The sequence below is a fragment of the Coenobita brevimanus genome, chromosome 84, assembly GCF_032717465.1.
Source record: "Coenobita brevimanus isolate Jiangsu-jjx chromosome 84, ASM3271746v2, whole genome shotgun sequence".
Taxonomy (NCBI): domain Eukaryota; kingdom Metazoa; phylum Arthropoda; class Malacostraca; order Decapoda; family Coenobitidae; genus Coenobita; species Coenobita brevimanus.
In genome coordinates this window covers 49,616,832-49,643,547 of record NC_137037.1, presented here as the reverse complement: position 1 = coordinate 49,643,547, position 26,716 = coordinate 49,616,832, and the positions used below count along the sequence as shown (strand labels likewise).

At 46.4% G+C, this 26,716-nt stretch overlaps 1 protein-coding gene across 6 annotated transcripts in view; it reads left to right on the top strand.

The window, feature by feature from the left end:
• Sobp (Sine oculis-binding protein) overlaps nucleotides 1-26,062 on the top strand; it is a 91,947-nt gene extending 65,885 nt beyond the window's left edge. For all 6 annotated transcript variants that reach the window (XM_080280230.1, XM_080280229.1, XM_080280225.1 and 3 more), the window contains 3 exons: nucleotides 18,228-18,564; nucleotides 21,966-22,134; nucleotides 22,848-26,062. In XM_080280230.1, coding sequence (XP_080136356.1) covers nucleotides 18,228-18,564; nucleotides 21,966-22,134; nucleotides 22,848-24,296 — 1,955 coding nt within the window. In that variant the 3' untranslated portion in view covers nucleotides 24,297-26,062. The remainder of the gene's footprint in view (nucleotides 1-18,227; nucleotides 18,565-21,965; nucleotides 22,135-22,847) is intronic.
• Nucleotides 26,063-26,716: the final 654 nt, after the last annotated feature.

Below are 26,716 nucleotides of genomic sequence, written 5' to 3'. Positions count from 1 at the left end.
CGCCTGAAGTGGTAGGTGTTGGCTACCAATATCCGTTCACTCGATGTAGCACTGCCTATTTCTCCCTTCCCCTTTCTCATTCTATCTCTGTGTCTACCTCCCTCTCTTCTGACTTCTTTTCTTTCCTGTCACTCTTTGTTACCCTCCTTTCCACTTCAGGTGGCTCTACACCGAGTGACAAGCCTAATGGTGTCCTGGAACCCAGGAAACCATTTGCAACGTTGGGTGGTAACCATATAACAAAATAACGGGGTGATGTGGAGCCTACTATGGTGACCCTATTAACTAGGCGGAGAGACTCAAATGCGTCCTCCATCCAGGAACCAAACCTTCACACTATTCCCCGCGCCTCCCTGTGGCTAGGAGCTTTCAGCCGCAAGGGAGCATCGGTTCACGGCATGGGACGGCCCTGCAGGGGCAGTTGCATGCCTGAGGTTAATGGGTCTGCTCAGCCAGACAGACGGGGGTTGATTAACAACAAAAAATATCTCTCACTTCACTTTCCCATCAGCTACCTGCCTCTCCTTCTCCCCTTTCTAACTTTCTTCTCCCTTCCCTTACCTTTCTTCCCTCTTTCCTCCACTTCCTTTATATTTATCTTCCCTCTCTTCCATATCCTCTTCCTCCACCCCTACTTTCCTCCACTTCCCTCCTCTCCCCAGTAACCTGACACACCGGCAGCTGTCTAGGTCTTGTTCCAGTGCAAAAACGAGAGAGAGAGAGAGAGAGAGAGAGAGAGAGAGAGAGAGAGAGAGAGAGAGAGAGAGAGAGAGAGAGAGAGAGAGAGAGAGAGAGACTCTATACGAAGGAGAGAGAGAGAGAGGGAGAGGGGAGGAAGGAAGAAGAGAGGAGTAAAGTGGATGGATGTGGAAGGTAAGGAGGAGGAGGAAGTAGATGAGGAAGGAATGGTTTAAGGATAAAGATAAGGATGATGATGATGATGATGATGATGATGATGATGATGATGATGATGATGGTGATGTTGATAAGGAGGAGGAGGAGAAAGAGGAAGAGGAGGAAGAGCGAAAGGAAAAGGAGGAAGCATGGGGTGAAAGAAACAGAGGAGTAGGAGGAGAAGAAGAAGAAGAAGAAGAAGAAGAAGAAGAAGAAGAAAAAGAAAAAGATAATGATGATGAAGAAGAGAGAGAGAGAGAGAGAGAGAGAGAGAGAGAGAGAGAGAGAGAGAGAGAGAGAGGAAGCAAACACAGAGCAGTAAAGATGTACATCAGCAAGGGAAGACGACCCACCCGGACCCGCGTAAGGTGATACTCTCGCTCCTGAGGATAGCAGACCCACCCCATCCCACTCATCCACCCACCCACCTAGCCCCCTTCCCTACCCACCCATCCACCCACCTAGCCACCTTCCCTACCCACCCATCCACCCATTTAACCCCCTTCCCTATCCAACTACCCTCCTACCTAACTCTGTTCCCACCCACATACCTATCCACTGATCCCCCCTCCTCTTCTCTCTCTCTCTCTCTCTGTCTGTCTGTCTGTCTCTGTCTCTGTCTCTCTCTCTCCACCCTACCGTCCTCTCGAACTACCACTCACCCATCCATCCATCTCCACTTCCACCCACCCACCCACCAGCTTCCATCCACCCTCTTGCCAGACCCTCCACCTAACCAACTAACCCCCTTCCCATCTCATCCACTCATCCACTGCACCTGCCCTATCCACTCTCTCTATCTCTTCCATCCTGTTCACATCTCTAACTCGCTTCCATCCACACATCCACTTCTTTCACCCCATCCACACCATCCAGCCCCATCCACACTTTGCACTTCTTCCCATGTAATGTCTCCACTCTCTTCCAGTCTATCCACATCTCCACTTCATTTCCCCACCCTACTCCACTTTCGTCACACCCAGCCATCCATCCAGCTCATCCACTATCTTATCCACTTTTCTAGCCCATTTCTCATACTTCTCTGATCCACTTCTATCCATTTCTCCTACATCATCCACCCCACACACCCACCCAGTTCCCTTCCCCAGTACTCCCACTATCTACTGTCTCCATCCACTCTCCATTCCCATCCACTTTTCCCGTCCCCTTCCCCACCCATCCACTTAATCCACTTCCATGATATGCCTAAACCCTTGCTCCACTGCTTCCACCCACTGTGTCAACCCAAATCCCACTCATTCCCACTCAATCACACGCCCACTACCACCCCCACCCTTCATTCGGCTCCCAGTCTCACTCACACCACCAGCTCCACACCCTAGCATCTCACCCACCACCCACTCACCCTAGCATCTCACCCACCACCCACTCACCCACTCACCCTTCTGCCATCCTCACTCTCACTCTGCTGAACCACTCTCCCTAAAATGCTACTACTCCCATCTCCCAATCCACCCCTCACCCCATCACCCCTCCTACCCACAGTCACCCTCTCACCCCACTCACCCCTCCCACCAAACTCACCTCTCACCCCACTCACTCGATCGTAAATATATCTAGAAATCCCACCCCAGGATTCAAGGACATAAGGAGACATGGACCTAGAGGAATCCTACATTAATCCTTCATAAATCCCGTCGTTCCTTGGGAGAATCAAGTCATGGGAGGGTGAACTGATGAACAAAAAATGCGTCATGGAGTTGAAGAGGTTAAAAGGAAGCAATCTATCTATCTATCTATCTGTCTATCTCTCTATCTATATACCTAGGCTGCTTCCCCCAAGGAAAGGGGGGGGAGCCGAGACGGGACGACACTCTCCCAATTTACACACACACACACACACACACACACACACACACACACACACACACACACACACACACACATTTATTCGTATCTTAGCCCCAATAATACGGCCAAATAAATAACTTAAATCCGTGGAGACTAAATTATGGTAACGACTAAGCGAGAGACTTCATTATTTCTTTCCCAGGAGATCTAAATATACAAGATTTCGTGGTCTTAGAATTTTCTTACTGATTTTGAGAAGGATGAACGTAACTGACAAGGATAGCAGCTAACAAATTCCCCCCCTAGACTACAGCATGTAATTGTCACTTTGCAAATCCAGGTCCCCATTTCAGCTTTAGGGGGAGATGGGAGCGTACTCAGCAGAGGGACAGGGAGGAGGGGTAGCTGGTGGGAGGGGGGAAGGGAGCGATGGGAAGGGGGTAGGCAGGGGGGGTACAGGGGGAACGGAAAGGAGTGGCGTAGGGATGAGTGGAGGGTGAGGGAGAGACGCAGAGCAAAGGGGGGAAGGGGGTTTGGGACGCAGTAGAGGAAGGGGGAGAGGGAACGGAAGAAAGAGGGGAGGGAGTGACAAGGATGGGGAGGAGGAAAGGGGAACACAGCATGGAAAGGGGAGAGGGGAGGAAGGGAGTAACGGAGGACAAGTGGGGGGAGGAGAGGGGGGGGATAGGCAGCAGCAGTGTGGGAAAGGGGGAGAGGGGAGTTTGAGAGGGGTAGAGCGGGGTGAGAGGTGGGGTGACGGAGGGTGGGAGGGGATAGGGTGCAGTAGTGTGAGTAGGGGGTGCGTGGGACGGATAGGGAGGGGTGAGATGTGAAGGGAGGGGAGAGGGAGGGGGTAGGTAGCAGTAGTGTGGGGAAGGGGGAAGGGGTGGGGGTGAATGGGACGGCTCGGGTTACAGGCAAGACGTAACGAGCAGCGATCACCCCTCCCTGTTACTGACTCCACCGGGTTGTGTAACAGGATTTACTTCAATATTAAGCACTGATTTTCTTACCCTGACTTGTGTGTGTGGAAGGAAAGTGTGGAATGAGACGGTGTAATGAGAGTGCAATTTGAATGTAATGATAGTTGAATAATAGAGTAATGAGAGTGAAAGGACTGTGAAATGATCGTGTAAGTATTAAATGGCTTTCTTAGACGAGTGTGTAGAATCAAATAGTGGAATGAGATGGTTTTTCATCTTAATAACAAAGCTAAAGAACAGATAATAGTTTCAGGTCCAACTGCTACAGATTAAAAAAAAAAAAAAATGAATGGGGAACACCTGGCGTCTGGTGTATGGTTTATTTTTTAGATTTAATTTTGTTTTCCTTCCTCTGTTCATCTACTTATAAAAATACAGGCAAGAGCAGTTTTATTCAGGGCTGGTGTGATGGTATGAGAGGGGGCGGTATTATGACGCAGGAGGGTAATAGGAAAACTCAGCCTCAGTCTAAGATCGAACTCACATCCTTTCACACAGCAGGCCACTTCTCTAACCACCTGACTACCACCTCCCCCAGATTACAGCTTCATGTCTCTTGCATCTGATATACAACTTAAGCCCAGGAAACTTTATGAATACGGCCTGGAGCTTGAAGAGTGAGGAAGGAAAAAAAAAAAAACAAGATTCACAGGATATAACACAGACCCCGCACCTCCCTCCTCCCCTCCCTCCCTCCCTTTCTCCCTCCCTGCCTCCCTCCATCCCTCCATCCCTCCCCTTTCTTTCAACTCTCCATACCCAGCATCATCACACAGTTAAAATATTTACCGTAATAATATTAATAAACTTGTGTCGCAGATCAAACATATAATCTAAGTACAAGCAATCACACATTCACGAGAGTCATATAAGTGTCATATAAGTGTCAAATAAGTGTCATACAAGTGTCATACGAAGCTGGAGACATCTGGCTGCTTCATAGGAGGTATCAAAGTCCGCGGAGCCTCCCATCTCAAGTTCGAGTGGAGGTGAGATTCTAATTAATAAATCAACCAGGTAGCGTCGTCACCTGTTGTGTGAGGGGTGGGCGTGTGGGTAGTGGGGAGGGAAAGTTATGTTAATAAGTGTTTCGTTATGTAAATACGGTGTGTGATTATTATTATTATTATTATTATTATTATTATTATTATCATTAATATTGCTGACTGAAAATTTCCCAGAGTAGAAGAAAGAAAAAATAACTCTGTCTTGCTCTTTAAAAAAACAAAAAAAATCCAAAACAGCAACAAGGTTTAGTCTGGTATTGATGCTTTTCTGTTTTCTTTTTCTTTTTCGACTTTGCCTATGCCTATCGACCGCACGTAAATTTTTAGAGATAGATTTTCAGCCTTCTTTGAGTCTCAGTCTTCCCCTTGCATATAACCCACAAAATCTGGCTTACATTCGGGACCCCATTTGCTGCTGGGTTAAAAAAAAAAAAAAAGTGATTAAGGGGAAACAAACTTAGTCCTAGAGTTTGACCGGCACGAGAATCGAACTAGGGTCCATTTAGATGCGTACTGGATGTGTTTACCAATACACCACTGGCTTCCCTTTACCATTAGGGTGGACTGGGAGAAATATCAAGTTAGAATGGAGAGAGAGAGAGAGAGAGAGAGAGAGAGAGAGAGAGGGGACATACAATCACTCATGCACACAGGCGCACACATACATAAGGACTCACTGTCTTCAGGCATATCCGCTTCCTGGACACGCACACACACACACACACACACACACACACACACACACACACACACACACACACACACACACACAGCCTCTCTCTCTCATTACTCATGTAGCAGCCACAGCCTACAGGTAAACCAATTAGCAACACTCACACTCACCTTTCTGAAGTGCATCTCACCTGTATGAACGAGACTGAAGTTTGTGTATATACCAACAAACTGAGTATACACTGAAATACACCGCGATGTGTGTGTGTGTGTGTGTGTGTGTGTGTGTGTGTGTGTGTGTGTGTGTGTGTGTGTGTGTGTGTGTGTGTGTGTGTGTGTGTGTGTGTGTGTGTGTGTGTGTGTGTGTGTAATATCCCTGATTCTGAATTCTACCTCACTCCATCCCTAAGTGGAGTAAAAATGATGATGATGATGATGATGATGATGATGATGATGATGATGATACAGGAAGGTAGCGATGTACAGTAGGCAATAACATGATCGGTATTTTTAGTGGTTGTATTACTCTCTCTCTCTCTCTCTTCCCCGTTCCTTTGCCTAGGTGTAGTGTTACTGGTGGTGTGGTGGTGGTGTAGTGTTATTGGTGGTGTAGTGTTACTGGTGGTGGTGTAGTGTTACTGGTGGTGTAGTGTTACTGGTGGTGTAGTGTTACTGGTGGTGTGTAGTGTTACTGGTGGTGGTGTAGTGTTACTGGTGGTGTAGTGTTACTGGTGGTGGTGTAGTGTTACTGGTGGTGGTGTAGTGTTACTGGTGGTGGTGTAGTGTTACTGGGGATGTAGTGTTACCTGGGGTGTAGTGTTACCGGTACAGTATATTTGTATTAGCCTTCCCAACAATAAATCTGTTCTGATCTTTTTCATTTTTTCATAACAATACAGTAACGTTACAGAATCATATTGTAATTCCCGCCGTTACAGTGTCTTCATAACATTATATCCACATGTATTAACACTCTCAGGCCCCGCAGCTCACTCTAAGCTCTATGAATCCCTTGGCGTGAGCTGGAGTAGGGTACTAGAGTTGTCCCTACTAGGAGAGGATTAGTGTGTTGCTATTTGTGGCTAGGGGAGACAAAGGAGAATCATCGCCTTCGTCATGAGAGAAATATTAGGCAAACTTTTTTTTCGACGTGATTCTTAATTTTGTAATCTGTGTTTTTTATCCTGTTTATTCTTCGTTCTTATCATCGTTATCATTCATGCCTGCCCTCCTGTCTATCTATCTATCTATCTATCTCTCTATCTATCTATCCATCTATCTATCTCTGCTAATTTACTTGTCATTTGCCTAATAGCCTGTCTCCCTGCTTTTTCTGTCTATCTCTCTGTCTGTCTCGTTACCGTTCTTCCTCTTGCCTGTCTCTCTGTCTGCCAACCTGCCTACTGGCCTGTCTATCTGCCTACCAGTCTGTCTCTGCCTGTCCATCTGCCAATCACTCTGTCTCCCTGCCTACCATCCTATCTGCCTGATTACCACCCTATCATCCTGCCTACCACCTTGCCTACCATCCTACCTACCAACCTGCCTGCCTGCCTACCACCCTACCTACCAACCTGCCTGCCTCTCACCCTGCTTACCATCCTGTCTGCCTTCCCGTCTGCCTGTGGTGGGTCGGGTTGCAAGCCTCCCTCCGGGCAACTCCGTTTCTGCTCCATCTGCCTGTAAGCCGACCCTCCCCCGCGCTCAGGCAGGGGGGAGGGAGGGGGATAGGCAGGGTGGGGGTAAGGGGGATAGGCAGAGGGAGGCACGGGGAGGAAAGGAAGAGGGAAAGGAGAGAGGGAAACAACGAGAGGAGAGGGAGGTAAGATCGGAAGGGGAAGGAAGAGGGGCAGGAAGAACTAGAGCCGGGAAGAGGGAGAGAGGGAGGGAGAAAGGGAGGAAGGAAGGGGGAAACAAGGAGAGAAGAGGAGGAAGGGAACAGGGAAGACATTAAGAGAAGAGGAGAGATGGAGAGAAGGGAAGAATGGAGAGAAAAAAAAATAAAGCACACACAGAGACAAGGAACTAGCTGTGTGAGTTTGTAAAAGAGAGACGGAAGGGAGAGGGAAAAAAACAGGAGGGAGGCAGGAAGGAGGAAGGAATATAGGACGGGGAGGAAGGGAGAGTAGGGGAGGAAGGGAAGCGGGGAAAGCAAGGAGAGGAGGTGGGGAGGGAGGGGGAAGACAGGAAAGGGAGGGAAAGAGGAAGAAGAAAAGGAGGAGATGCATTGAAGGACATACAAAAATATTATCCAGCTTCCATACTGAGTTGAATAACATCGTAGGGTATTGGTTGGAATGAAATAATGAGTTGTCCTAACCATGTGAGTGTTGTCGGTACCAGCATAAAAATTGTCACGTTCCTACTCTCACTCTGTTAAAAATAAGATTGTGACGTGAGCTGGAATAAATTATGTGAGTTACCCCGACCATGACAAGGTTAAAACAATAGGAAAAGGGAAAAAGGGGGGAACTTTTGGATCAGAGAACACTGGGACAAGAAAAAAAAATGTTGGATGGAAACGAAGGAGAGGAAGAGAGATGTGCTGGAGAGAAGAGGAAGGGAGGAATGAAAGCTGCAGGAGTGGAGAGATAAGGTGAACAGATGAGTAAGATGTGTAATGGGGGAATGGAGATACGCTGAAAACGATTGATAGAGATGAGGAAGGGGTGCCTGAGAGGGAGGAAGTAAAAGACGCAGGAGAGGAGAACTTGGACAGAGTGAAGGAAGACGCTCAGTGAAGGAAGGAAGGAAGCAAGCAAGAGAGGAGAGATGGGATGGAGAGATGAGGAAGATGTGTAAGGAAGGCGGGGACGTGATTAGCGGAGGAAGCCAGGAGAGAAGGGAGGGAGGGAGGGAAGGAACGAAGGAAGGAAGGGAGGGAGGGAGGGAAGGTGTCATGGAGGGGGAGGGAGCCGTGCGGGTTAAGAGGAGGGATGGGTGAAGGGGTAGCTTGGTCGGTTTGGTACTAGTCTCCTGTGAGCTACAATTCCCTGACCCCTATTGAGCTTTGTATCTACCATCATCATCATCATCATCATCTTTTTCACCGCCTGTGCTCTGTATCTGCCCTCTCCTCCTGTCAGTCTCCATCATACCACTGCCTGCTGTTAATTTCTGTCTCACTGTCTGTGCCTTCTAAAAGAGTGTATACAATCAACCTAACTATGCCAACATATATCAACATATTCACAGCTGAGACGACATAGCCTTAAATATATCTGAAATACAAGAGAAATTTAGATGATATTATTACTGGTAGCCTACTGTGCACATTTCTAAGGGGTAGGTGGTAAAAAGGGCATATTAGAATGAAGTGGTTTATGGGGAGATGACTTCCTCTGTCAATGATCTAGAACAGGCAAGACATGAAGCGACTGGGGTAAACCGCAAATCAGCAGGGCATAGTTGTTGATAATCTATAATTACTTTAGTGTAAATATCTTCATAAGGTAGTTGAGGGAATAAATGGTTGTGAATGGGACAGCTTGCTCCTGTTTGGGGGGCCACATAACTGGAGTGAGGAAAGGGGTAGTTTCTTGCTGTGAGGGACTGCGAATGAGGATGAATGTGTGAGTAGTTTTGTGTGTACGCATGAGGATAATTTGCCTCAGTGATACATTTGAGGAGCAAAGTGAATGAGTGTTTTAATCGGGAAGCTCTTGAGTGTATATGGAGTGTATTTATGTGAGTATCTGAGTGTTGAGAAGATTTGGGAAGACAAATGACAGTATAACATCAAGTTAATAGAAGAATATTTACGAGAACAAGGGTCAATACGGAAAAGTGCAAAATCTCACACTCAGTGACACTTCGGATCCTCTGCTCAATCAGCTGAATAAAATCGTCCATCCTCAACTTTAAGAAAAATACTAAAGTTGTTCCAACCATGAGAGGGTTAACATTCGTGAAGGAGTCCTAACACACTACGGTGATCAGTATCGCTATTCAGACTTCATCATATGCCCGAAAACTACAGTACTGTTGTGTTACATCTGTCTACGCCTCAGTCCAGGAGAGGGTGGCCACAAACAAATCGCCTCCATGTCACTCTGTCCTCCGCCATCACGTTGCTTCCCTCCAACTCACACCCCACCACGTTTCCACCCCATCCATCCACCTCATCCTTGGTCTGTCTCTTCTCTCCCTGTTCACACATCACTCACACATCTGTACTCTCTCCTAGTCAGTCTCACCTCATCCTTGGTCTCCCTCCCCCCCTTCACACATCACTCACACATTTGTGAACTCTCCTAGTCAATCTCTCATTCTCCATTCTTCCCACGTGGCCAAACCAAGCATGGATATTCCTCCTTACGCTCCCCACCACATCCACATCAACACCACGACGCTCCTGAACCTCTTCACTTGTCTGCCTGTCTCTCCACCTACCTGCACAGCTCCTCTCAGGTAACTCATTAAATAACATAAGGTAAAATTTGACACTTCTATACAACGCCTCGTGACTGACCATAATATTTTCTGACAGCTGCCCAGGTTGGTAAGACACATCTCACACATCTATTGGAGGCAGAGATAGTCCGTTCCCTGTGGCCGCACCCGTCCTCCTACGTGCCTCACCTCTTCCCATGTCACCACTTCGACACTAATACCCACCGTTCATACTTAATACATGCTAGGGCTCACTCAATTAGGACTGGTAATGACATCAGTAGCGGTGTTTATGTTATGATGGTAGTACTTGTGGAAAATCGGCCAAGTCTTAACGAAATTCACATCAGACTGATCCCTGCCCCAGCCTTGATCGAACCTGCGGCCTTTCAGACAGCAGAAGCAGGCCACTCTTCTCACCACCTGACCACCATCTCTCCCTGCCGATAGCGAGCACGACCATACATTACCATCCTTCCTTATCTACGACTTTTATATTTCCTGTAAGCGGAAATTGCAAGAAATCCTTCAACAAAACCAGATGAATTTGATATGAAACTATTAATATGAAAATTGAACTTGGCGTGATTAAGGACAGTGGTCACAGAAAATACTAATTGTGTGGTTTTGAAGTTATTGAAATTGTACTGACGTTGGGTTGAACAAAATACTCAAGTCTGTAATTCGTGACCCAGCTCTCATCACATAAGTTTTCCTTCCTTCTCTTTTCAGTTGTTGCTTTTTCACGTCTCTCTCGCCTCTTCCTCTTCCTCTTCTCAGTCTTCCCCTTCGTCTCCTTTCTCTTCCTCTTCCTCTTCTCACTCTTCCTCTTTTCTCTCTTCCTCCTTAGCTCCTCTGCAGTCTTTTTCTTCCTTAACTCTCCCCATATCCCTCTTTCTTTGGCAGTCTTTCCCTCTTCCTCTTTCTCTCTTTAACACTTTTCCCTCGTCATTTCCCCTTTCCTCCTTCTCTCTCCCCTTTCCCTCTACCCTCCCTCTCTCCTTTCCCTCCTCCCTCCCTCTCTCTCTACTCTCTCCTATCTCTGTCTCCCCTTTTTCTCTCTTCCCACACCTCACTCCGACATATTTCCTCTTTCCTCCTCTCATCCACAGCTTCTCCCCCCCCCCCCGCCTCTCCCTAGCGAAAGTTGAGACTGCCGGCAAAGGGAAAGGGAGGGAGGGGAGGGAGGAGGGGAAGGGGGAGGGAAGGGGAGAGTCTGGGGTTATACGCTCCCCTTCTTGTTCTTTCTAACTCCCCCCTCATTCCTACCTCTCTTCCTCTCTCTGCTGTCACTTGCTCTCCCTCACTTTCTCTCTTTCACTCCCTCTCCTCCCTCCCTCCCTTTCTCCTCCTCCCTCTATTTCCCCTCACCCCTTTCTTCACATCCTTCCTCCTTTGCAGATCCTTCACCCTTCCCAGTGCCTTCCCCAGCTTCCTCCTCCTCCCCACAGTTTCCTCTCCCTTCCCCTGCCGAGCACCCTCTTCCTCCCCCTCCCCAATTCCCACCTACTCCCACTTCCTCCCTCCTATCCCTGTTCTCTCCTCCCTTCCCCGTCTCCTCCTCAGTACACTCCCAAGCCTTAATTCGTACCCTTTATCTCTCTGCCATCTCTTCCCTTTATACTTAACCCGTCGCCTGTGAAATATCTCCTTTGCACTTTATTTACGTTGGCGTCAGACCATTTTACCACGCTGAAGACACACCCATGACACCGAAAAGGATAAACTCTACCACAGTAACTTCTGGTGTTTGAAAGGGACGCCTTCACTCGGTGGCATCGCTCTTACCTGATGGCTCCACTGCCTGGTTATCCAAACGTCCCTCAACTACTTCCCTATTCCGCGGGAGGGGGGATGGTGCACAAGGGCCATTCAAGCCTGCAGTTCACTGGGTTTGCATTTCAGATGAGCGTGAAGCCGCATCAAGATCAACAAAAAACGATAATACTTCATCCCAGCTCACGAAAGATAACCTTATTCGGGCCATAGAAACTCACTGCAGCTTTATACCGCGCACTGAAATTCGTGGCGTTATCTTAATCGTTAGTTTCAAGCATATAAACGTTATCACCATTAACTCATTTGTGTGGGCAGTTGAATTCAGGCCAATACACCGCGCCCTGAAGGCCAGACAAATGTCAAGCTCTCGTAATAACAGCCAATGAAATATTTACGTGGGGTTTCCGTACAGCAGGTATTATGAAAGCAACGCTAGCCTGCTGTGTTGCCCCTCCCACTCAACACAACACCAGCATGACACTCGTTGCAAAGCGTGTCGCGGGCAAAACACCAGGATTTTTTTTTTTTCTCTCGCTGAAGAAGAATTTTTTGACAACTCAGCGTCATTTAGAGACAGTGAAAGAGGCACGATATTGGTACTTATTCTTTACCATTATATCTGTGACTTAAACGGGGCTATATTCTTATCTGTTACTTGTGCAACGTTGATAAGCCCCTTGATGACATGTGTAGTCCTTCCTCACTCACAGACACCCATACCAACCCCATTTCCACCATTTCCACATGCATTTCTCACTCTACATTCCAAAAGCTTCCCACACCAGTAACCTTTTCACCTCAAGGCCCTTTTTCTGGAGGTGCCAATAATAAAACAGGAAAAAAAAAAGCCACTCAAGGGAAAAGGTAAATTAGTAACCAGGTGGACAAAGTGACAGGTAGAGGATGTTTACAGAGACAACCTCATTAGACTGGTATTTCTGTAGAGTCATTGGTATTTCTGTAGCGTCACTTTTATCTGCAGCGTCACTGGTTTTGCTGTAGCGTCACTGGTATTGTTGTAGCGTCACTGGTATTGCTGTAGCGTCACTGGTATTGTTGTGGCGTCACTGGTATTGCTGTAGCGTCACTGGTATTGTTGTAGCGTCACTGGTGTTGATTTAGCGTCACTGGCATTTCGGTAGCGTCACTTCACAAACACCTCGCCTGCATATGGTGTGGCCAGGACGTCCCATATGGAGTGTCGGCCTTGCGTAGGTTCGATTCATAAGTTATTGGAGGTTTTTAGGTACTTTAAGGGGAAGTAGGCTGATCATCTACCCCTAAATGTACTGGACTACGTAGCCTAGCCTAGGGACCCTTTGCCCCTGAGGGGGTTAATATGCGGCTGGCTGTTACCTTTTCCTCCTCACTAACATCTAAGGTCTATAGATATTATCCATGAACTTATTTAGGTTTGCGTACAGGTAGGAATTTATACACCTGAACAAAATCATCTGGAACGAGAAAAAAACACAGATCTTTCTGCATTATACCTTTTATTTATTTACTTATTTATTTATATTTGTAACGTCACCACAAAACCACAAGAGCTCCCCATGTGATTCCTGAAAGTTACATGTAGTCTTGTTTTTAATCCATTTGCTCCTATAGGTCATTCACCTTCACTTGGCCCAAATTTTCGTCTCTTGTGGCTTTATGTCACGTCGTTCACTGGCAGAATAAGACAACGCCACGCCACGGCCCTGCGTCCTTTCCACAACACTTCATCGTAACTAGAACCACATTCCAGTGTTTATTCAGCTCAGCATTCAAGATGGAGAAGAGGCAATTTTAGGCCAAGTTAAAGTAAACAGAGCATAGCATTTCTCTCGAAGCTGAGGAAAATCGTTTGGGGTTACCTTAAATAAAGTTCCTGGATGTGCCAACAGCAGGAAACGGATTACTCGAGATGGTTTTTGAGGCCGTGGACTGACAGGAAATCTCTATTAGAAATTGAATCCTCCATCGCCAGCATGAATAAAACACCCGAATATATCAATAGCGATAAGATCAGAGTTTGCATCAAACTTAATTAAGAGGTGAGGTCAGAGGCTAAAGTGAAATTATTAAGCTCTTCAGTCCGAGAACGTCTTTTAAACATTTCTTAATAATATCTTCAGGTGATTATACTCAGCCTCTAATATATATATACATATATATATATATATATATATATATATATATATATATATATATATATATATATATATATATATATATATATATATATATATATATTTGCGAATAGGAGGATCAAAGTTACATTCTCGTAGACAGATTGACAGGAAGTTAGGATGATAGGCAAGTATACGTTAAGCAAGATTAATAATGCAGACAGTGATTTAACTGACGGTATATAGACAGACAGATAGATCAGGGGACAGTGACTAGACTGACTAGAGGTGTGAATGACTTCCTTGACTCTCTCTCTCTCTCTCTCTCTCTCTGTCTGTCTCTCTCTCTCTCTCTCTCTCTCTGTATAAAGGTATGACACACAGTGCGCTCCTCTGACTCATTCACTCTCACACATTCTGACTCACTCACACATACACACACGCTCTACCTCCTCCTTCTCCTCCTCCTCCTCTCACGTGTTGATGAGAAGGGGTTCCGGTTAAGCTTTGTCAGGTGTGTGTGTGTGTGTGTGTGTGTGTGTGTGTGTGTGTGTGTGTGTGTGTGTGTGTGTGTGTGTGTGTGTGTGTGCGCGCGAAAGAATTAGTGACTATAAGTGTGTTTCTTTATGTGATATAGTGTCAGAGAGAGAGAGAGAGAGAGAGAGAGAGAGAGAGAGAGAGAGAGAGAGAGAGAGAGAGAGAGAGAGAGAGAGAGTGGGGGAGGAAGAAAGAAATTATATACAAGGGCCTTCTCTTCCCGCATTTCCTGGTTCTTGCCCTGCCGGAAGCTGTTGCAGTCAAAACACCCCCTCAGAGGACATCATTTCGGTCACACCTCAGAGAACATCAATCTAGACCACTCTCTGAATCTCAGTTTCTGAACCCCAGTTTTGTTACATACACCCATACATACATACATACGAACAAACAAACACACATACATACCTGCATACATACATATAAACATCACACATACATGCCCGGTACATACACACAAACCCAAAATCACTTGCACAGTAGATGAACAAGCTACTTATGTGAGGTAAGGTGTATATATGTGTGTGTGCGTGTTTATGTGTATGTATATGATAGCTAATGTGTGTGCGTGTGTGTTTATGTGCATGTATATGATAGCTAATGTGTGTGCGCGTGTGTGTGTGTGCGCGTGCAGAGAGGCCCACCACCACCACCCACCACACCTGCCACCCCCGTGTTTGGCACCTCCACACCTCTTCCCCCTCCACCCCCTCACCACAAAAACCCCTCCTGCTAAATCTTTACGGCGGGGGCTTGGCTTATTAATACCAAGGGAGTGGGGGTGCCAAGTCTGGGGTTGGGTGGGGGTGGGCGGGGGTGGGGTGGATGCGAGGATGCCAAGTCTGTAGTGGGTGGGGTTGGGTGTCTCTCTTGCTCCCTCTCTTTCTCTCTCACACCACCTGGCTCACAACTTGATATAGAGGTGGGGTGGGGAGCGAGCAGGGAGGGAGAGACAGGCAGGGATGACAGGAAGGGAGGGAGGAAGAGATATATAAGTGAAGGAGGGGGACCATATCACACTTTAACATTCTTTAACGTATATTTATAGTTTTTTTATTTTTTTAGTTTTTTATCAGCAGTAAATATCAGAGTTTGGAGATTTTAATTTCTGCGTAAAATATTCCCACCAGATCTTCCTTGAACCCCACCACTGTGCCATAAAAATCCTTCCTTTAATACCATCACACCATACCAGAATAAGGCAACCCCGGTGTGTATTCAATATGGACGGTGGGGATTAGCATCGAAGTGGTGACATGTGAAGTTCGACGCATAGAGAGACTGCTGGGGCTTGAGAAACGAATTATCACGTCTATGCATAAAGTCAGATACACATAGAGATGTAAATAATAAATCGCCGAGGAAAAGATGCTGAGAGAGAGAGAGAGAGAGAGCGCTCAGTAACAGGGCTGGGTTGCATCTGCTGAGGTTATTGTGACTCCTCTTTGGTAAGCGGACACAGAGCACGAGTTTTTAGGGAGTTAATTAAATTTAGAACGCGCGCGTGAGAAGGAGAGAGAGAGAGAGAGAGAGAGAGAGGAGATATTATGTGTGTGTGTGTGTGTGTGTGTGTGTGTTTCTAGTGCGTGTGTCATTAATTATACTCCTCCCGTTTTCACCTGACGGAACCGGGTAAATGAAATACGATGAGCCTTAATTAACAGGTAAGAATCAGTCTCCATGACAACTAATTAAACCGACCCTCCATTACACCTGTACAACACCTGACCTGTAGGGTTTAGGGATCTTTGTCAGGCCAGAGGAGACGCACTTAAAATATCGCCTTTATGACGTGTGAATTATGGTCATGAATGAGGTGTGTTATGGAAGAGGGGGTTGTTAATGAGTAGGGATGGTCATATATAAAGGTTAATTCCCTGTGGACACACTTCCTAAGATGCTGTTAAATAACTGACTGAAACAGGTAATATAAGTGACTGAGACAGGTAAAATATTTGACTGAAACAGGTAAACACAGCAGGGAAACACCTTTTTGTTTATTTACACTTGATTTTATGTTCCAAATATATCAGAAGCAAGGACCACAAACTCCCTCAAGCCTAGGACGTCTTTCCTACTTTCTTCTTGCTATCGCCAGTGAATCTCCGTCAACTTCAGGAATTTGGTTATGTGAACAGTGAAAGATAACCAAGTCACGTTTCTCATCAGCTCCAGAAAACAGAATGTCACGAATATGAGGCGAGATTTACCAACAAACATTCGATTCTTTCCTTCTCGTGGCTTTGATTTTCTTTTGCGGGAAGAGGAAGAGGTATAGAAAGATTCTGCGCTCCCCTCTCTTTGTCCGTCCTACAAATATACAAGCACATCTTAACTATGTCAAGAATTTGATAATACTTTGTTTGTGAGTCTACGTCCTGGCTATTACAATCCTTCCCTGACAATTCCCCTCCTTCCTAAAAAAAAAAAGGTTATATTTTTGGCAGGGGCATGTTTGTAAGTCTGTTAGTAAATATACCTCGTGTAAGATCACGCCTAAACCGTCAGATATACCCTAGACAACAACATTATCTCACTCATTACCACTCCTAGCCTCTAACCTCCTTTCTCCTCTCTCTGTCTCCCCTATCTTTCCCTTCTTCTTCCCCTCCAACTTCCTCTCCCAGACCCCTACCCCCTTCCTCCTCCTCCTCTCTCCTCTTCCATTCCCCCGTACTCACTCCCTTTCATCTCTTCCCTCCGTCCTCACTCCCCTTCCTTCCCTCCCACCTACTCTCCCGTTTCTTCATTCCCACTGCCCCCGCCTTCTCCCTCTTGTGTTCTGGTGCTGGCTCTGTCTTTGACTTCATCTTTGTTCTTTTCCTCACTCCTCGGTTCCATGACAAGCTCTAAAAAGGCAGTCGAATCTTCCACAAAACAAGCTCACGGGATTAATGCTCAAAAGACATGTTCATGGTTTTAATGAAAGGACACAAATGCTTACAAACTGGTATATTTTGTTCCTAATATTGGCCTCCTTCTGCCCGAACCTTGGCATTCTATGACCGTACGCCTAATCCATGGCATCCATTATGACCTAAGCATGGTGTTTTTGGTCATATCCCCTGTATCCTTCAGGGAGGAATTACACACACCCAAGGAAGCAGAACGTAATTATGAAAGTCACATCCTTCCATCATAACCCAGACATCCTTTGGTTTTTAATTAGGCATCCTTTATTCCGAACCTGTCCATCCTTCAGTTCTTACCTCGGCATCACTTGTAGGAATGACCCGAGTTTTTATCTTGTAAGCAAATGTCAGGCCGCCCACTCCGCGAATCGGAAATGTTATGATCTTTCGGAGGTGAAATGCGGGGGAGTTTGGCTGCATATTTACCTACTTACGCTTCGATTTTCACAGTTCTTTAAGGAGGAGTAGAAAATTTGTAAGACTTATACCAGCAAGCAGGAAGTATGTTCATTGTGAAGATAAACAGCTTTGGCCCAACAGTGACCTCTTTCAGCGAGGGGACTTCAGAGGGATCAGGTCAAATGGATGCCCTCTCCTGGCGATCGGTACAAGTTAATTGGTAGGGATAACATTTATGATCAATTCACTCCATTATAAAATCAAGACACACCAGACGGCCTGCAGATCTGTATGTCTTGATATCCTTTCTTCTATTTACTTCCAACTCACCTCAGATCTCCCTACATACCGTATCTATCTACCTTTCTGTTAATTATCTACCTATGTATCTATCGGCCTATATATTTGTGGCTTGACGTCTAAGTTTCCCATATCTCATACAAGATGGATGCAACGGGTGTCTTTGCTTCCTTCTCCCTCTATCACCGAATTTTACTGTATGTTTTTTTTATTTATTTTTATTTTCCATCTGTTACCATGTTCACCACGTCCCATATTTCCTTCTCCATTTATCATTATATTTCACGTTCACGTTCACTCTCACCTCAACCTCCCTTCATAGACAGTAGCATATCTCACTGTATATTTTATTCTGTCTCTGTATTTCATGGTGTCATTATTTCCTGCTCCCTGTTGCATCGTATTTCAGAGCATCTTCAATTACAGACAGCGGTGGCCTTAATAGCAGCAGCGGCGGCGGAGGCGGGGCAAGTTCGGGTCTGGTGCTGTGTTCCTGGTGCAGCCGCGTCTGTGGGGGCGGGAACGGCGAGGAAGGGGGCCGAGGAGGTGGAGGAGGAGGAGGGGCGGCGGCTGGAGGAGGGGGGGCGCCGTTCCACCTGCCTACGACCAGCGGAGATCGACACTTCTGCTCCGAGGTGTGCTTTACGCAGTGCCGCCGCGCCTCGTTCAAGAAGAGCAAGGTGTGTGATTGGTGCCGACACGTGAGGCCTACCGTGACCTACGTGGATTTCACTGACGGGGATCACCAGCTGCAGTTTTGTAGGTGGGTATCAATAAATCTGCCTTTTAGCCTGATCCGTAGCAGTGGATAATTGTCTATACGTCTTTTACCTTAACTTGGCCTAGATTGTCGTCCTTTTGCAGCTTATTTCAAGATCCCTGTGAGCCTGTCTATACTCTTTTTACCTTAACCTTGCATAGATTCTCGTCCTTCTGCAGCTTATTTCAAGATTTCTAAATGTGAACCTCTCTATACTCTTTTTACCTTAACTTGGCCTAAAATAAACTCTTGAACCTGTAATTAACCTAGGATAGACTCTCAGTTCTGTAATTTTAGGGGTCATACATGGTCCTTCATTTACCCCTTCACTCCCACGGGACTCTTACGCGGAATTAGATTGTTAGAGGGTGATATGAATACTATCTCTCTATCTGTCTATAGCCCGACGCCCTAATCCCGCAAAGGGTGGCCGCAGACAAAATGCCTCCAAGTCGCTCTGTCACCCACCATTTAACTACCCTCCCCCCAACTCACTCCCCCCTCCCTCATATACCTCCCAACTCCAGCCCTCCACCTCATCATCGGTCTACCCCTCCCTCTCCCTTCCTCCACCTCACCTACATACACCCTCTTGGTCAGTCTTTCATTCTCCATTCTCTCCACATACATTTTTTAGATATACGTGACCATAGTGAACGCGTTATATATAATTCTTGCTACATCCAAAAAACTGCGACTCTGTTTTGGATCTCGTACTGAAGGGATAATAGAAAAATAAACTCTCCAGCCTGAAAAGTCTCCCCAGAGTCAGGTAAAGTCGTCACGAGGTAGCAGGTGAAAATGGGAAGAAGTCGACCTCGAAGTGAACAGGTAAAGCCAGAGCCAGCATCGCGGTACCGAACGAGGCGTCTGCTAGCCATTACCAAGAGCTCATTTGCAGCCTTAATTGCGCGTGTAAGCCAACCTGCCCTCGCCCTGATTTTAATTGTTTTGATTCCTGGCTTCCCCTGGATTACGATTACAATTAGAAAAAAGAAAAGATGAGTTACTTTATTAAATAGGAGGGTTGGGTTGCCAGGCGGTGTTGCGTTCCTCGGGGGCGGCCACGTCTTCGGTTTGCTTCTCCCGGGGCTTCATGTGGTCCCGTTAGTAAGGAGTTCGAGTCGTGTTCATTCTGGCTTCTGGGGATTCCGTAACACCTCTTCCTTAGCGACTTACTCTGGCTATTGCACCTCAGGACATCTAGTATGGTACTAATGGGAAGCAGATCTTTATTAAACCCATATAGATGAAAACACAACGGGCAAAATAAATCGGTAAGGAACAGGTGCTACGGAGCCTCCAATGCCACTTACAACACGGACCTTAGATAATTAGGCCAGTAAAGGTAAACAAGGACTCCAGGACCTTGAATGAGACGTGAATGAGTGCGTGGCCCCTTCCACTGGGTCATATTTCCTCAGACTTTGGTACTTTTTCTGTTGTTTTCCGGCTCCTACTTCAACCCATCCCGATTTGGGAAACATAAGGTCACCATGATGATGATGATGATGATGATGATGATGATAAGAAATAATAAAAAAGACAGTCTTAGTTCTTCCATTTTTCTTCTCTCATTTTCCTTGTGTCTTTATCCTACCTCGCATCATGCAGGTGGATATTATGGTGATGATGATGATGATAAAATACCTACATTATTTAGCACAGGTGTGTTAAACTGTCGTAAAATTTTGCTAAGTATTCCTGGACGTATCGCCTTCCATTTTCTTTTCTCGTTCTGGAAAATCCTCTCTCTGTTTTTCTTTGCTTGAGTTTTGTCTTGTCCTGTTGTGTGTGTGTGTGTGTGTGTGTGTGTGTGTGTGTGTGTGTGTAGTGAAGTCGTTTTCTTTAAGTTAAGGACACCATTCTTTAACCAACATGATGCTCGAACTGTCGTGGTGAGAGAGGGTAATGAAAAATATATTCAACTTCTCCGGCCTGCAAGACGCTCCCAGACTGAATAAAATCGTCTACAGTAAGCAAGGAAGAACATAAAAGGACGTCACAGTAGCCAAAGGATTAACCATGTGCAGGTAGAAGACTTAAATTAAATACATACTGACTACACGGGAATCATTGCTGCAGAGAGAATGTTTTTGTGATGCCCCAGTCTTTCTCCCCCCACACTCTTCCTCCCCAGTCTCCCTCCTCCCCAGTCTCCCTTCTCCCCAGTCGTCGATGTTGAATTTAGGTTCCCATTTTTACTACTGGGTGAATAAGGACAAGGGGAAAACAAACCTTGTCCTGGAGTCTGGCCGGCCGTGACTATTAGATGGGGTTAGGATGAAAGAACTAGGAAGCGCAGGAAGCATTTAGTCGTCTTCTCGTTATTTAATTCTTACTAATTCCTTTCCCTTAGCGACACATTCTTCATTATACACAGGCTATTCATGTTACTTAGGTCTCTGCAGTACCAACAAAGGCTGAATAATTACCACACAAGAGCACAATAACCCACCGTATGCAGAAAATAAACTTGTAAGAATAAGATGTTTACAAAAGTCCTCCAAGATGTCGAGAGCACTGGTCGAGGCGGTGTTGCATTCGGTTTTTCTAGTCAACCTCTCCCCGTCTTCTTCATCGTCAGCGTTTTTCTTGAGTCCTACAGAGAAACATCTTCCACATTTCCCTGCCTTCTTCATCGTCAGCGTTTTTGTTTATTTTTTTCTTCGAGTCCCACAGCAAAAAAACATCCTCCTATTTTAGCGTAATCTAACTCACCCTCTCCGTCTCCTCACAACCCTGGTAAAAACCCGCGCGCATCCTCTGTGTAAAAGATCGTCCACCTTTTTCACGTCACCTGAAGATTGTAATTCCAACAAATGACTGCAAATAAAGCGTTCCTCCCCGATACCTTCCCCCCCTTACCCACGATGATGCGATTCTCCCTGACCCCCCTCCCCTCACCCAGGACGAACACCGCATCTACAGAATCTTTGTCAGTACATTTAGGATATTAGTACTAAGTGAGAGAGAGAGAGAGAGAGAGAGAGAGAGAGAGAGAGAGAGAGAGAGAGAGAGAGAGAGAGACTTCCTTATTACTTGGTATATATCTACTTGTTATGGAATTTCTTTGTTTTTTGCTATTATTACGAAGACGTGCAATGAAGTTAATAAATTTTGCTTCATCTGCAGTTTATTTTAAATAAATAAATCTCTCCCATTTACACTACACTTTTATCCAGAGAACTTGTTTGTTGAAATGAATTAACTTGGTGTGAAGATGCCTTGGTGTTTTTTTGCTTCACAATTTCATTCCAGAAGAAATCCATTTACTCCTCTTTCTTCTTCCTTCCTACATTTTTTATTCCGGCAGATATCTATACACTTCTCTCTCTTCTTCCTCCCCACATTCTTTATTACAGCAGATATCTACTTACTTCTCTTTCTTCTTCCTCCCCCAGCGACAAATGCCTGAACCAGTACAAGATGCAAATATTCTGCCGTGAGACCGAGGCCCACCTACAGATGCACCCACACCTGCACGAGCTGAAGGCGGCCACCTCCTCCGCCGCCTCCCTCATCACCCCAGACCTGTGGCTCAGGGACTGTGGACTGGACACTAACAACACGGTGAGTATGGATGGTTAACAGAGTTCGGTGTTCTGATGTCCCCTCATGTCACATAACCTCGCTCGAAATTACCCCTCCTCATAGGATTCATTGCTTTAGTCGTGTGTAGAAATTAAGGATGATTAAAATGCAAAATTTGACACGTGAAAAACTGTATCAGAGAATGGACCTCAAGAGAACTTACACCATACTTGCAGAAATTACGAACCTAATACAAAAAAGGTAATGGGATCTTTGTGACAGCTGTAGTAACCCACATGGTGAAGATGCATTAACTTGACCAATATTTCCTAGTCTTCATACTGTTGATTATACTTTAAAGTGAAGTCAGTTATAACAGGTTTAAAGTAATACCATGTAGGATTGTTTCTGTCATGTGGCTACTGCGCTATTCCATCTAATCTGGTTGCCTTTCTTTTTTCGTATATACTTTATTCACTTTAGGAAAGTTTTTATGAACTGAAGGAGTTAGATATAGCCTTCATAAATCCCTTCATGAATAAGGCACTATCCCAGATTAAATATTTGGTAGCAGTAAGGGTAGTTATAAAAAATGTCACCCGTCGAAAGGATTAAAACAGCTGTGGCAAAAAGCAGCTTGTTGACAAAATATCCACATTGATGAAACTCTCACAAGGTGTTTGGCAAGTCAGTCCTTTTTGTTGTGCTCTCTTCTAAGCCAGCTAAAACTTTCCCTTGCCTCTCCCTGTCAGGAAGCACAAGAGGAAGAAGCCAAATCACCCAGATCACCAGCACCAATACCCACAGACCCAACAGAACCCGTCAACCTGAGCACCAGTCACACCGTCCGCTCCTCCCCCGCCCCGCCCCGCCTCTCCACCAGCCCAGCCCTGCCCCCACAGACACGCAGCCCCGCACCCCCTCCCCCCACCCCACGATACGGCCGCCCTCGACTACGGGATCGGCGAGACAGTGGGCGAGGAGAGGTTGGACGAGGCAGGGCAGGGAGGGGCGCTGTTCAGCCATCCCGACCTGCTTTGATAGACCATGAGAAGCTCGACGACCCACCCCGTCCCCCGGCCATCAGGGTTAGACAACTGGAGGCTCAGCCAGAGGTCTCCATATCGACTGAGGGCAGCAGTGAAGGAGTAGGAGGGGATAGGGAGGGAGATACCTCACCTATCCCAGCACCACAGCCCCCCGCACTCCCCCTGGGTGGCTTAGGTGGGTTACTGCCGATGGTGGGAAGTGCACCGCTTCTACTGCCACACATGCTGCCTCCTGACCTGCCTCGCACTCCTCTGCTCCCTCATCTACTTCTGCAGAGGCCGGATTTATTGCGGCCACCCCCACTCCGTCACCCACTCCTGCCTGCACCTCCCGCCCCAGCTCCCCCCACCCCTGCCCCGCCTGCCCCAGCACCACCACCACAGCCTGCGCCTCCAAAAACTGCAGGGGGACTTCTGCCCCCTGTGACTGTGTTGCTGCCTTGCCCCATTCCCATTCCTATTCCCATTCCAGTACCTATTCCCATTCCCATCCCTCCCCGCAGTGAACCACCCGAGCCACGACCTGCCCCACCCCCGCGGCCCAGAGTAACACCGAGGAAGGATCCAGGTCGCCCCTCCTCTGTCATTAATGGCGCTCCAACCAACCCCGGCCCTTCCACACCTGCCCCGCCTGGCCCTACCCCTGCCCCTCCTCCCCCGCAACCCCCACCAGCCGCCGCCAGCACTGACGGTACAGCTACACGTCCGGATCGTGAACGTCGCAGCATCCTGAGATACACTTCCGATGTCTATGAAATTAACGGTGTATTCCTTCCCCGGGACTCTGCCTGGGACGCCCCTGAGCCGCTGCACCTACGGCGGGCACTGACAGGCGACACGACCATTGACACCACCACCACCCACAGCGACCCCTTCCCACCCCGAGAAGAGTCGCGCAGCCCCACGCCCGAACAAGCTCAGGACAGTAAGGAACCCCTGGCTGCTCTAACCCGCCGTGATAGTGAAGCCAGCACCGCGCGGCAGCTACTGGGCGACGACGAAGACACCAAAGTTATATCTCCAGGCCAGACTTCTGCTGGCTCTACTGCTGGGTCAACAAGCAGGCCAGCAGGAGGGACTGGCGGGGGTAGGAAGCGCCCTGCTGCCGCCCACACCCACCCACTGCCAAAGAAGAAGCATCTGTTGGTGTGACGCACAGCCAGGCATCCCACTCAGCAACCCTCAAGCCTGTGTTCTCGCCAGCTCAGGAGACTTCTCAACACCTCTTCCTTAACGATTTATCTTGCATACCACACCCAATTGTTCTTTTGTATGCCATTTAGGTTGTTCTAAAAGCGATGACGATCCCATAAATAACATACACATGAATATTAACGTGCTGTATGCTGTAATAAACCAGTCATGAAGGGGTAATTACGCCTTCTGAAGCCATTTGACGACAGGTGTTCAGAAATCCCCAAGGCACCTTAAGATACGGGCCTCGCAAATGCTGACATGGGGTAGTATTCTCGTTCGTGTAAGAGCTTTCCTATCACCTCTTCCTGAGCGATTTGTTTTGCCTGTAACACCTTAATATTTCCGTGTATGCTACTGATGCCAACTGTGTCGATTTTGGAAAGACATAAATAGTATACGAGAAAAAGTGTAATATGCAAAATAAATGGCTTAGGAAAAATTGATATGAAACCATCCATGCCGACCAGAATACGAGCCATGGTATTCACTTTTCTCACTGGCTTGGGAGGCTCTCTTTAACACTGCTTCCTTAGCGATTTATTTTGGCATATTACTATACCTATTTTCGTCTATGTTACTCATATAATTTTAACACTGACCGCTGTGGGTGTAAAATATGACAAGTTCTGCAGCCTCCACCTCCAAATTCTACAACCTCCACCTCCCATACACAAAAACAAATTTTCCTAGATACAGAAAAAAATCTAGTAAGGAATAAGTGCCAGAAAGTCTCCGAAGCTGATGAGAATACCTGCCTTGGTGACTGTATTCTAAGTGGCTTTGAATATTGCGTAACATCTCTTCTTTAGCGATTTATTCCGCACAGTACACCTCACTATCCACCTGCAAGTTATTAATGCAAACCTTGTGACTATCAGAATGGTGCAGGTAAGAACACAGAAGAGTGCTCAGGTGTAACAGGTAAAACAAATCGCTAAGGAACAGGTGTAAAGAAGCCTCCAGTGCCACGTAAGAAGCTTGTGTGTATAATAACTTTCTTTGGCGCCTCTGTGTACATAGAAGGTATATACATGATCGCATTGTGTTGATGAATGTTTCTGATGTTGATATAAATGTAATGTGTCGCACAGTATCTTTTCCACACACGTGTTCTGTTTTTGTAGGTCGCTCTCTCTCGTTCCTAAGTTCATCTAGTCAGTGGGGCTGGTGCTCTGTCTGCTGGTGTGGGCCGGCTTCTAGAAATGGTGTTCTTTGGGTGATGTGATGGTTAAGCGCTTGGGTTAATGCAGGCGAAGGGAAATGGTGACACTTAACACTCATTGCCCCGTGACCCATTCTCAAGACTCATTGCCCTCTAACCCATTCTCAACACTTTTTGCCTTGTGACTCATTCTCAGCTCTGTTAAATCGTCTGGGGTTAATTGGGATAAAGTACTTGAATCGTCTTGAGTATGGGAGATTGAGTGTGTGAGATATTTAACTGATGGGAAGATGTTGATATGGTAGGCACTGTTACATTTCACTGATTCCACACACACACACACACACACACACACACACACACACACACACAACCCTTCCCCCTGACACAATGCATCTTCAAGGTCTCATACGTACACTGCAAATTCATGATTTTGTACACATGGGAAATACGTACACGTCCAAATACACGTACACACAGACACACCCGCACACAGCACGTCTTGGTGTATGCTCCAGCCCCCAACTGTCCGGCACCACGTGTAATAAATAAAAGTAAACAAACGACTTTATTGTTTTTATTGTCCTCTTAACCCTTTCATTAACTAGTAAAAAAATAGACAGCGAAGAAGCAGCAAGTAGGGCTAATAAAAGACGTCCCCAGCCTGAAGGGGTTAAATGTAGTAAAAATTAGGTTCCTGAAGCAAAAATAAGTAAATAAATAAAAAAAAAAATAAAATCAATAATTCCCTTTGCATCCAGTGACGTTCTGTTTTTGCTAACTTTGGTCTATTTTTTTCGGCTTAGGCAGGACCCCTCGTTGTCAAGGGGTTAATGATGGCTAAATCCAGCTTCCTTAGGTCATTAAATCTCCACTGATCTGAATAAAGTGGTAGGGAGGGGGCAAGAAAAAAAAAACACGTCAAAGTACTCAGAAACACGATAAAAAAATTAACATGACAGAGGTTTATAAGGAGTAAACAATATGACAACTGATCTGAAGTTATTCCTGTACTCTCTCTCTCTCTCTCTCTCTCTCTCTCTCAGGCTCCTACAGCTCACTCTCAGCTGAATAAAATCGTCTGGCAGTAGCTGAGGGAGAATACTAGAGTTGTATCCACCATGAGAGAAGGTTAATGGTAAAGGAATTAACACTCATTCTCTGGTACTCGCTTTGGGCTGAATAAAATCGTCTGGCGGCAGCTGGAAGAGAA